We start from the raw sequence: 12300 nt of genomic DNA on the forward strand, positions 1-12300 counted from the left end.
GGAGTGGACCGAGAGGACCTCTTATTTCCCGCCTTACCTGTGTTTGATTCAGACCGACTTAGTTTGCTGCCGCCGAAGCTATAATGACCTGACCATCCTAGTACCCTTCTTTTATCTGTTTAAATCGTATTTTTAGTTTATTATTTTTGTTCACCTTAGCTGTCGACCAACTCAAATCAACCCCCATAATAGTTACCTCAGACTGAACATAAATCAACTAAAGTTTACAACTGCCTCCTTGTGGTTCGACCCTGTTACCACTAGCCTAGGTTAGTCTTAATAGGAGATTATAAATTTTATCTTTGGTACTCACAACGACGGGTATCAACATGTGCGCCCAATACCGGGACCTGGCCGAGGAAGCCGCCAGGGAAGTGATTGGGGAGCTCTTTCCTCTTGATGGCTCCTTTCCGTGGCCAAAATTTGACGAGATGCTTGATGACAAGCTTGAAGCTAAGGAGAAGGTCGCGGAGGAGAAGGCCAAAGAGGAGTTCAAGGTGAAGAAGGAGGAAGAGGAGGCCGCGGAGAAGGCGGCCCTTGCTGAGAAGGCTAAGGCGGCCAAGGAGGAAGCTGAGAGGATGAAGTCAGCTGAGGCTGCCAAGAAAGCTGAGGCTGCCAAGACAGCTTCTGGGTCGCCCACCAAAGACGATGCTGCTAACGTTGCTGATGGGAAGCAGCAACAGGCATAGGGAGACGGGCGGTCGTCACCAGGCTCACCCGGCATCTCGGATAGCTTCAGCTATTCGGGGGCCAATTATTAAGCCTTTCCTCCCTGCCATCTTTTGGCGCTTCAAATGATATGTCTGTAACCTTTTGCTTTTCTTTTCCTTGTATTTTGTAAAACTTTGGTAGGTTGTGTTTTGGCTTATCCCTATGGGGACGGCCGTCGTCTGTATTCTCCTTACTTGTAATCTTTTTTAATAAAGCTTGTTTATTGGCCTTCGGCTTTGGCCGGGGCTTTGATCACAATTCTTCACTTGTCTTCTTGCGTTATTAATTGAGCGCTTTTTCGTTTTTACCATCGGCCTGGCCGAGGCAGCTAGAATGCGTATCTCAACTGTGCTTAACGTCTTTTTCTTTAAACATGTTAGCATGTTGGTCGCTTCCTCTTTCACTCTCGGTCTGGCCGAGGCGTCCGATTTGCGTTTCCAACCGCCGTTGTAAACATGTTAGCGTATCGACCGTTGTGTCCCCTGCCAGGCCTTCGGTTGGCCGAGGCGGCTAGAGGTTACGGCTCGCAGCGTTCAGATCTGTAGACATATTGATCGCTTCCTCTGCCAGGCCTTCGGTTGGCCGAGGCGGCTAGAATTGCGTCTCAACTGTACTTATACGTTCCTAAGGCATGTTGGTCGCTTTTTCGCGAGTATCAAGCGCGCTGGTAGTGATTGTCGTGGCGTCTACTTCTTGGGGTGATTGCCCGGCTTGGGCCGTGGCGTCTACCTCGATATGACTACGGAGGGGATAAACACTTTGATGGAAAAATTGGGTGATTCTTCATTAGATATAAACATGCGTTGGGGTGCCAACAATTGTTTTGGACACCTCTGCCGCTACACAAAGTATTTCCTGAGATTGTCAGTGTTCCAATGGCTCATCAAAGGCACACCCTCCATGTCGGTCAGCCGGTATGTACCCGGCCTCATTTCTTCAACCACTTTGTAGGGACCCTCCCAGTTGGCCGTTAGTTTACCATGAATGTTTCCTTTGTTGGTGGCGTCCGACTTTCTTAGGACTAGATCCCCTACTTTCAAATCCCTCTTGTGGACTCTCCGGTTGTAGGCTCTTCTCATTCGGTTTTGGTGTCTTTGCCAAGTTGAGGCGTCTTGTATCTCGGCTTTCTTCGACCAGGTCTAGGGAGGTTCTTAAACCTTCCTCATTTTCAACCGGGTTAAAGGTGGCCGTTCTGAATGTCGGCACCGTTGTTTCAATTGGCGGGGGCGCTTCGGACCCGTAGACTAAGTGGAATGGATGCACCCGTTTCTTCTTTCTCCGTAGTTCGCAGGGGACCACGGGGACGCCGGGTAGTTCATCGGCCCATCTTCCCTTTAGGTCTTCAAATGTCTTCTTCAAACCGTTGAGGATTGTTTTATTGGTCGCCTCCTTTGTCCGTTGCTTTGTGGGTGGCAGACGGAGGAGTATGCAAATTTGATACCAAGTTCCTCCAACCAGTTCATTATTGTGTCACTCCAAAACTCTCGGCCGTGGTCAAATACCATGACTTGGGGTAACCCAAAACGAGTTATGACATTTTCCCAGATTACTTTTCTTACGGCCGCCGTGGTCTTGGCAGGTACCGCTACAGCTTCCACCCATTTGGTGAAGTAGTCAACGGCGACAATCAAATACTTTCTTCCTCCGGATGCCGTTGGAAACGGCCCTAGTAGATCCATCCCCCACTGTGCAAAAGGAAGGGGACTAAGTACCGGCTGCAGGTCTCTGGAAGGTGCATGTATCACCGGAGCATGCATTTGACAGTTGTTGCATTTCTTGGTTTTGGTTCTAGAATCCTCAAGCATGGTGGGCCAGAAGTAGCCGGCTCAGAGAGCTTTGTGGGCTAGTGTTCTTGCCCCCATGTGATGACCACAGATGCCTTCGTGAATTTCTGTCAAGATTAGCTCGCGTACCGGGCCGACACATTTCAAGAGTGGCCTTGTCACGGACCTCCTGTATAATTCTCCTTCAAACACCGAGTACCTTGCTGCGATCCTCTTGATCTTCTGTGAGAGACTGTGGTCCTCCGGTAATTCGTTCATCAATTTGTACTTCATTATCGGAGTCATCCACGTCGTCTCGGCCTCTATGTCGCCCACCATGCCGACGGTCTCGGTAATGCTTTTAGCATTAGGATGTCCACCAAAGACGGTTCGACCGACATTCTTGATGGTTGAACTGGCAAGCTTTGAGAGAGCGTCGGCTCGGTTGTTCTCGGACCTGGGAATGCATTGTATACGGAAAGATTTCAATTTTGAAGTGTCGCTTTTACCCTTTCCGGGTATCTTACCATCCCGTCGTCTCGAGTCTCGTACTCTCCTCTGATTTGATTAGCCACTAAAAGTGAATCTGTTTTCAAAATGATGTGTTCCGCCCCGGCAGCTCTAGCTAGCTCGACTCCGGTTATCACCGCCTCGTATTCGGATTCGTTGTTTGAGGCCGAGAAGGTAAATTTCAAGGCGTACTCAAACTCGTCCCCGTTTGGTGATGATGATAAGTATGCCGCTCTCGAGTGTTCGCCGTGGAGGACCCGTCGGTGTATACTTCCCATACCCCGGGGTTTTGCTCTTCTTGATATGTGCACTCGGCCAGGAAATCTGCAAGTGCATGTCCCTTTATCGAGGGCCTCGGCTTGTATTGAATGCCGGCCGGATAGCTCTCTTCGCCCATTTGATGAGCTGCGGATTGCTCAAATTTTTCCAATGCTTTCTCCAACGGTTGGTCGGTTAGGAGCGTCACGGGATGTGCGTCGAAGTAAGGCTTCAGTTTCCTTGCGGCAACGACGACAAAGAAAGGCGCTTTTTCAATCGGTGGGTAATTTCTTTCGGCGGGCAACAATGTATGGCTGACAAAGTAGATTGGGTGTTCTTTGTTTGTCTTCTTCTCTCGATGATCACAAGATCGACCGTGGCCGAGGTAATCGCTATGTATAGATATAGCGTCTCCCCAAAGACATCGGCCAGACGGGGTTGGGAGAGTTTGAAGATGAGCTTTCGATTGCTTGAAAGCCGTGCTCTGTTCCTCCCCCCAGCTGAAGTCCTTATTTCCCTTTAACACTTTGAAGAATGGGGTGCTCTTGTCGGCTGACCGAGAGATAAAACGGGCAAGAGCCGCCATCCTCCCGGTCAACATCATAACCTCTTTTCGATTCCTCGGCTCCGGCAAGTCCAGGATTGCTTGGACTTTCTCTGGATTGGCATCAATTCCCCCGGGCGCCGACAAGCACGCCGAGGAACTTACCCGACCGGACACCGAAGTTGCATTTCATTGGGTTAAGTTTCATCTTGTATTTCCTCGATTGAACAAAATGTCTCGTGTAAATCGGCTAAATGCTCATTTGTCGACTTGCTTTTACAATAGCATCATCGACGTAAGCCTCAATGTTTCGCCCTTTTTTTTACTTTGGAACACTTTGTCCACCAGTCTTGTGTAAGTTGCGCAGGCGTTTTTCAAACCGAACGGCATCATTTTATACATGTATGTGCGTTACACGGTGATGAATGCACATTTAGGCATGTCTTCTTGGTCATGAATACCTGGTGATACCGAGAAGGCGTCCAGCGGCTCAAGATAGTGTAGCCTGTCGTGGCGTCGATTAAACTATCTATTCGAGGCAAGGGATAGCAATATTTGGGGCACGCTTTATTAAGATTGGTAAAATCTACACACATCCTCCACGCCCCGATGATTTCTTCACCATTACAACATTAGCTAACCACTCGGGATAAGTACAAGGCATGATAAAGCCCGCCGCTAGTAATTTATCTACCTCGGCTTTGATGGCTTCATCTTTCTCGGTGAGGAGTTCCTCATCTTCCGCTTTGACGGGCGGCGGTGGAGAGTACGTTCGGTTTGTGAACAATTACCTCCGGCTCACGCCTGGCATCTCGCCTGCCGAGTAAGCGAAGACGTCTTTGTTCTTCCTCGGCAGGTCTAGGAGAGCGGCTCGAATTTTGGCTCCGGTTGACAAGCGATTCGGTGCGCCCGGGTCAATTTCCACTTCTTCGGTCTCGGCTCTTTCGACCATGCCGACGGTTGCATCCATGAGGTCGCCCTCCCGTTTGTAGGGATGGGCTCTTCCCCTTCTCGACTTCTTCGCCACTTTGAGGGATTGCATGTTGCACCCTCCGGCGGATATCCGGATGTTGACCACTTCGTCTTTCTCATCCTTTGAGACGAGTTTATGCACTTCCCCCGGTCCGAGACATACATAAGTGTCGGGGCCGGATGGACATTATCGCATCGGCCTCGCTCGAGTGACTCGGCCTATGATGAGAACGTTGTAGGCGGACGAGCCGTCAATGACCACGAACTCGGGGGACGTTCTTAGCCGTATTCCCCTCGCCGAACATCACTGGCGGCTGATTGACCCCGGGGGTACAGCCGGCCGGAAAAATCGTACAACGGATTGGTGCGGGGGCTTAGGTCCTCAACCTTCGGACCGAGGTTGAGAAAGCACTCCCGAACATGATGTTTGTGTAGGCGCTGTGTCAATCGAGGCACCTCTTGACTAGGTGGTTGGATATGTCCAAGTGGACTACAAGTGGGTCGTTGTGAGGGGCGATGACTCCCTCGTAGTCCTTCTTTCCAATAGTCATATCGGGGATGTTGGAAGCGGGGATCGCTGTTTTGGGCACAAAGTTGATGGCCCGATACGGCTCGTTCAGTGCCGTTTGTGCCCATGAGCGGACCCACCGTTCTCGTTGCCCCGATGACAACATGGATTACTCCTATCCGTTCAAAGACGGATTTCTTATTTGAGCCGCCGCATCGTCTTTTGGCCTTTGGCAACATATTTGTCGAGGCTCCCCTTAGGATCGCTCTTCAATGGCATTCTTGATGATGCAGTTGTCGATTAAGTGGCGGTGTGGCCATGGTACTCACAAGATCTTGGCTCGTGTCACCGTCCCCCCTCGCCTTGGGAGGCCTTTCCCACTTCTGACCCTCGTTCTTGCTCGGGCGAAGACCTCGCAACGAGATACGACCAAGGGGGTGTGGCCATTGAACCGCTTTTGGTAGTACGGTCCTGAACTCCCCCCGACGCCCGCCGAGTTCGTTTCTGCGGCAGATCGTCGACCGTGACCTATTATTGTCACGGCGTCCTTCATCCGGGTTGTCCTCCAGCGCTCTTTCTCTCTCGAGTGCCCGGCCTCGCTGGGCCTACCCAGGTTTTGTGGTAGTCCTCCACCTTTATGGCTTGGTCGGCCATCTTCTTGGCGGAGTCTAGGTTCGAGCCGCCGCACTTGATGAGCTCATTTTTAAGTCTCCTCTCGGGAGGCCTTTCATCGATGCGAAGGCCGCCGATTCATTGCTCACTCACGAATCTGCTGAACCTTGGCGTCGAACCTCTTCACATAACTCCGGAGAGACTCGCCTCCCTCTGTCGATAGTCGGGAGGTCCGATGTCTCGACGACCCTCCTCTTGTTGCAAGAATATTGGGCTAAAAATGTGTCCCTTAGGTCGGCATAACAAATATACCGACCCATCGGGTAGCCCTTGTACCAACTTTGTGCCATCCCATGCGAGTCGTTGGGAAGACTCAAGACCAAACCTCATCGGGTTGCTCCCATACCGACATGTAAGACTCGAAAGCCTCGGCGTGGTCGGTTGGGTCGCCTTCTCCTTTGTATGATATGGGTGGCAACTTTAGCTTAGTCGGCACCGGGACCTCTAGGACATAGGCATCGAGGGGCTGTCTGACCACTTGTCAAATGACACGCGGCGATCGGCTCCTCACATCCTTAGTCCGGCTCCTCTCCCCGTGGCGGGAAGGGCTTCTTCTCCGACTCTGGTGAGTCGGGCTTCTTCTCCGACTCTGGTGAGTCGGGCTTCTTTCGCTCCTGCGGGGCAGGCCTCGTCGGTCTTTGCGGCGACGCTGTCCTCCGCGAGTGCGAGAAGGACTTAGGTCTACCACTAGCGCTCCGGGCTCCCGGCGTCTTGACAGGTCGGCTTCCTCCAATGCTTCGTTCAAGTTTCTCGGAGTCACATTTTGGGCCCTGGTCTCTGTGCGGGTGCCGCCGCTCTTGTCGTCGTGACGGTGTGAGTCGGCGTGCCACCCATTAGGTCCGGGAGTAAGCTTAGCCTTGCATCAACCACATGTCCCATGATGGTGACTTGGTCGTGAGCGTGTAGCGATCTGGTATTATTGGCATCCCGTACGCCGGTTGAATTACTCGGCGTGGAGGGTCGCACAACCCTGCAATTGTGGACGGTATCATCTTGGCAGAAGTCGGTTTCGTCGATCACAATTGCTTCTTTGTCGTTTTGACATCTTCTTAGCTTGTTGGGTGGGTTTTGTTTTTGTGTTTTTTTTTAAGGGATTTGACTAGCTTCTAGTATCTGTATCCCCACAGACGGCGCCAATTCTTCCGGGTGTAATTCCGAAGCAGTTATTTGTTACCACTCGTGGCTTGTAGAATGACGTCCTTGATTGAATCCTCCTTTCGGTCTCCTGAAACAATGAACAAACTGAGGGCTCGGTTTTGGCCGAGCGTACTCACTCCGACCCTCAAGTCAGTGGACTTAAAGAGATAAGTTGTTGTTACTTGGCGAAGTATATTTTGTAGAGAGATAAGGAAGATATTACCAGATGAATAGTGATTCTTAGGTTAAATTGTGGATCCTTTCCTCAATGAGAGTTGAGGAGTATTTATAGACTTTCACCTTTTGTCACGTAGTGACCAAGTGGCCAAGTGGCTAGCAGGTGGAAAGACTGATCTACCCTCGGCCGAGGGACCCATGGTAGGCCGGCGGGCCCTGTTGACTCGCCGCCGAGGGGTCTTGGATATGAGTACGCGGATATGTGCCCCGGCTGGCTAGTTGTCCTAGCCGAGGCACGAGAGACAGGCCGACAGGCTGCGTCGGTTAGGTTGTCTAAGTCGTTGACTTGCTGTGGATATCTTTGACCTTGCTCAATATGTTGACTTGGTCAGCGGGTGCAGAATATGCCCCATCAACTATAAATCACCATTGTTCGATCTATAGGACTAGATCGAGCAAATATTCGGTTCTCGTGTTCGTTACTGTTCACCGTCACTATTCACGTTATTGTTCATCGCCACTGTTCACCATCGTTTCTGGTCACGCGTTGTTTATTTGCTTCCGCTACGGCGAAAGTTTTTTCAACTTTCGTATCAATTCCTACTTTTAGTAATAATAGTAATACTAATTAATAACTTATTCTATTCCGAGTTGGACTAGTACTCCTTACTTTTTAACTGATTTCGAGCTATTCTACAGTACTCCTCGAGTTGTGTGCTCGTGAATTCCGTCATGGCTGGTTGCATTCTCAATGTGTACTCTAGCTTCAACTTTGAGCTCATCTTTTTCGGATCAGTTTCGTCGGAGCGGTTTGGTTCACCAAACTTAAAACACAGTTTTAATTTTTTTTTATTATTACGGTTCGATTTATTTTGAACACCTCTAATAGGCATATGCAAGCAATTTGGACGAGTTTAAGCCTATTTAGTTAGCAAGTACCAATTAATGTAATCAACGTTATTCGTCCTAACTTAATCAACAATCCAAGAATCTGTTGTTCTCTCTCACCTTCAATAAATTAGGGGTTAATTTATACGGAGTATTTCTTCACCTTTTTTTTTGAAGGGAAGAGTATTTCTTTACCTTGTTGGTAGAAATTTTGCAGCGTGGTTGATAGACGAATATACTGTAATTTTATTTCATCTTTGCCTGAGAAATATGGATATGGTATCTGAAGAAACCTCTACCATCTGCGCTCACTGGTAATTCAACTCTATTTTTTAATTAATTTTTTTTTGTGGTATTACGCTGATTCAATTATTGCAATTCATATAATTTTTGGTAATTTTTCTGGGTATTCTTTTGTGAGATAAAAGGATGAAAAGCGGTTTTTGTCTTTTTGTTGTTTTGTAATTGATGGAACTGAATTTGGTATGATTATGAGATGCTCTTAGTTTTGTAGTGCTGGAATTGTGTAGCATTCCCGAGCTTACCCACCTTTGAATCAAACCCCGACTACACTAAATGACTGATTTCACTTAAATGTATGTATTATTATGAGTTAGATTTAGGTGGTGTGATGAATTTTGATTATATGATGTACATTCTGCAATAAGTTAATGATTTGAGTCATGTTGGATAACCGAATATGAATAATTTGATGTCCTACTATGTATCGGAAAGTTGAAACTTTGTGTGTTATCCTTTTGTTTCCAGCAACAGACCAATCCCTTCCACAAACATTGACTTGCATTTCGTTCATTGCTCCCGGAATCTCGAAAAATGTAAAGTTTGTGGTGATATGGTTCCCAGAAATACTATTGAAGATCATTATATCAATACTCATGCTCCTGTAAGTGTCTGCACACCATGTATTTCATATTGTTTGTTGTTGGAATAAATTTTGCGTGCTTTGCTAGCTCGTATATTTGTTGCGGAATGGTAGGTGCATAGCCTTGTGAATGTTGAAACTAAATTTAATGGGTAAATGAACTTAAGTAGATGCTTACCGGAAGGACTTATATTGACGTAGATGCTTAGAATGGCATTGCAAGTTTAGCTTTCACAGCTTTTCAAAGTGAATTTTCATGGTTTCATATGTAAGCAGTCTTACTCTTGTGTTAGCAACACAAATAAACTGTTTCTGCTTGACCCAAGATGAAAATTGCGATGAAAACTACATCAAATGAGTGGTACTTCACAATTGAAATTCCTTTCAGGTGGGTATGATTATATGACAGAAGTTGACCTCTATCCTTGTATCGATTTGAAAGGTGGATGGAGTACGACTTTGCGATGATTATCTATTACAATTCCAATTTATAGCTGGCTTTGAGGGACTTTCGTGCGCTATTTTTGTTGTTTCTAGCTTTGTACTTTGTAGTAATGCATATTGCTCTCTGAGATAGTTGAAGTATAACATGTGGGTTCCTGTATAGTACGTTATGCACTAACTACTAAGGCTTAAGCTTGATACAAATTTATGATGTTTTCCTTCATTTTCTCCCTCTTTGAGGCATCGTCCTTATGTATACGTACTTGAAATTTCTATGTATGGAGAATTGTTACAATGATTTTAACATATACCATTTTCTTATTCTTCTGAGCTGTTATTAAGGTTAATTCCTTACCTCTTTGCATGTGGATAGTGCGCTTAAGAAGAAGCAGAACATTTTCATCCACTTCTGAGCTGTTATCCTTAAATTTGTTTAGTCCTTATGGCCTTTGGGATTAGAGAACATATTAATTACGGAGTAATACACAAGCAAATTTTACAAGTTAGTGGACAATGAAGCCATGGCACTTAGAAGACCCATGTATCTGTGATGTCTATAATCGTTAGCTTGTATTATTGGGTGCATTGACAAAGACAAAAATTATTTTACATCCATTTTTGAGGCCTCTTTCCATATTTCCAATGGAGCCAAAGACTCGTTACTCTTTAGTTATGGATTATAATGGAATAAATCAAAATGGCTCACTAAAGTGGTTGCGCTTCTCTCTTTTGTGAAGTAGCGGTCCTTCGATGCAGTTCTCGACGCAATTTTCATCTTGGGTCATTCGGAAATAGCCTCTTTGTATTGCTAACACAAGGGTAATAAGGTGGTGGTTTCTATGAAGGATGTAAAGTCTGCGGGGGTTTCTTATTGTTACTTTCCTGGTTCCAAAACGCCGTTGGAGATTACTTGGTCCTATAATTAATTAAGAAGTATCAGAAAGGCCGGGCACAAAGTTACTATGTTTCTATGGTTTCATGAATGTCTTCTATGTTTGTAGTTGATTTATACTTGATACTTCATGGTGCAGGTAGCGTGTTCTCTATGTAGCGAGACGATGGAGCGCGGTATTTTGGATGTGCATAAAGGCGAGAGCTGTCCCCAAAGGATTGCAACATGTGAATTCTGTGAATTTCCTTTACCTGCCATTGATATGATTGAACATCAGGTTTGTCACTCTTGCGAATCAAGAGTTATAATAGTACTACTACGTAGCTTTTTTTGGTTCCAGATGCTCATATCTCCACTCCACTCTACAGAGTACTTAAATTTTCAGTGAACACTTATTTGCAGGATGTATGTGGGAATCGAACAGAACTTTGCAATCACTGTGGCAAGTACATCAGGCTCCGTGAAATTTATGTCCATCAAACGATGTGCAATGGTGCCACGGAGGGTGTTGCGGGCTCGTCTAGGTAACGATGCATTTTATTCATCAGTGTTTTATTTTTTTAATGTAAAGGGAGCTAAGCCGCAAGAGCAGTTTGATGAATCCTAGTCATGAGGGCCAACTAACTCGTAGCTGAGAAAATGCATTGGATAGTCTTTCTTTAAGCCATTTTCCTTGTGTGATACAGGAAAAATGCCTCATCATATGTTCATGTTCTACATTCTAGTAGCAGTTGCGATTCTCACTGATTACTAAGCTTTACTTGACATAACAGGGTTAGAAGGCCTGCACCTGAAAGACGAGCACGAGCTGAAGGAAGAGTGGGATCAACCTTTTCACATAAACATGTGCTAGTTTCTATCGCCATCACAGGAGTTGCATTAATCCTAGGGTCACTGATCTTTCAGAAGAAACCAGACAGCAATCCAAGTCAGTAGTTACTTACGGGTGCATTCTCTGAAAAAAAAAAGTAAAGTTTTGGACCGCTATCTCAATTGGGTTGGGTTCTGAGTGTCTAACAATAGGAAACACTTTTGTGGGCTTTGTAAGAGTACTTGCCTGTGTCTGAAAAATCACATTAGCAACTATACCATCAGTTGTTACATTGTGAGGTAATCGTAGAATTCGGTTAGGGACTTACAGAAGTTTATGACAACTAAATTGTTGGGTAATCTTTTGTGTTGAAATGGAACTTCATTTTGTAAATGGGAATTGAGTTCTTAACAAACGCTCCGTAGATGTATGACAACAAACTCAAATGCTTCAAAATATGAATTAGCTTGAGAATTCAAGCTATTAGCTTGTCATTGGAGTAAATATTGCTCATTAATTATAATGAAGTGATGAAAAATATGCAACCTACAACTTTACATGTGAGAGATAAAGAATGAAAGTGGAACTCACACATATTGGTTGAATATTAGCTTAGCATTGAAGAACATTATAGGTCGACAAATATCGGTTTGTAAATGTCATGTGGCAGCTTAAAGTCCGTAGAGTATTGGCTTAGGAGTTACTAGTTAGGATTGAAGTTGCTCTAATGCCTACTTCTCCTTCTATTTACACACATTATTGTTGTTTTTTTGTTAGTTAAGCTGCAAGAGTAATAATCCCACCGTTTTCAATCATTTGTTTCTTCTGATTTTGGCAGAATGATCAAGGAAAGAGAGGGAAACTATTTATAATTATGTAATTAGATGATAATTGGACCAAAATACATGTGAATGATCAAACTCATTAAAAGCTTTCCTAAAATAGAAACATTAATAAATGACTTAGATACCCTAATATAATAGGTGAACCAATAACCGAGACGAAGAGAGTATGATGAGGATAGAGGATTCAAACCTGAACATTTGTTCAAAATACCTCTCGCTTAACTATTAAGCAAAGAAATTTTTAGATATGTTTACAAATGAATGTAGGAAAGGATAATACTCTCT

The 12300-nt window shown here is 45.6% G+C and overlaps 1 protein-coding gene across 1 annotated transcript; it reads left to right on the forward strand.

Moving 5' to 3' along the window:
• The first annotated feature begins 8162 nt into the window (after positions 1-8162).
• LOC141597005 (uncharacterized) lies at positions 8163-11674 on the forward strand. Its single transcript, XM_074417296.1, has 5 exons — positions 8163-8454; positions 8909-9044; positions 10499-10636; positions 10762-10883; positions 11133-11674. Exons 1-5 carry the CDS (start codon positions 8411-8413, stop codon positions 11293-11295), a joined length of 603 nt encoding a protein of 200 aa, XP_074273397.1. The 5' UTR covers positions 8163-8410; the 3' UTR covers positions 11296-11674.
• The last annotated feature ends 626 nt before the right edge of the window (positions 11675-12300 follow it).

The sequence above is a fragment of the Silene latifolia genome, chromosome 8 (genome assembly GCF_048544455.1).
Source record: "Silene latifolia isolate original U9 population chromosome 8, ASM4854445v1, whole genome shotgun sequence".
Classification (NCBI taxonomy): domain Eukaryota; kingdom Viridiplantae; phylum Streptophyta; class Magnoliopsida; order Caryophyllales; family Caryophyllaceae; genus Silene; species Silene latifolia.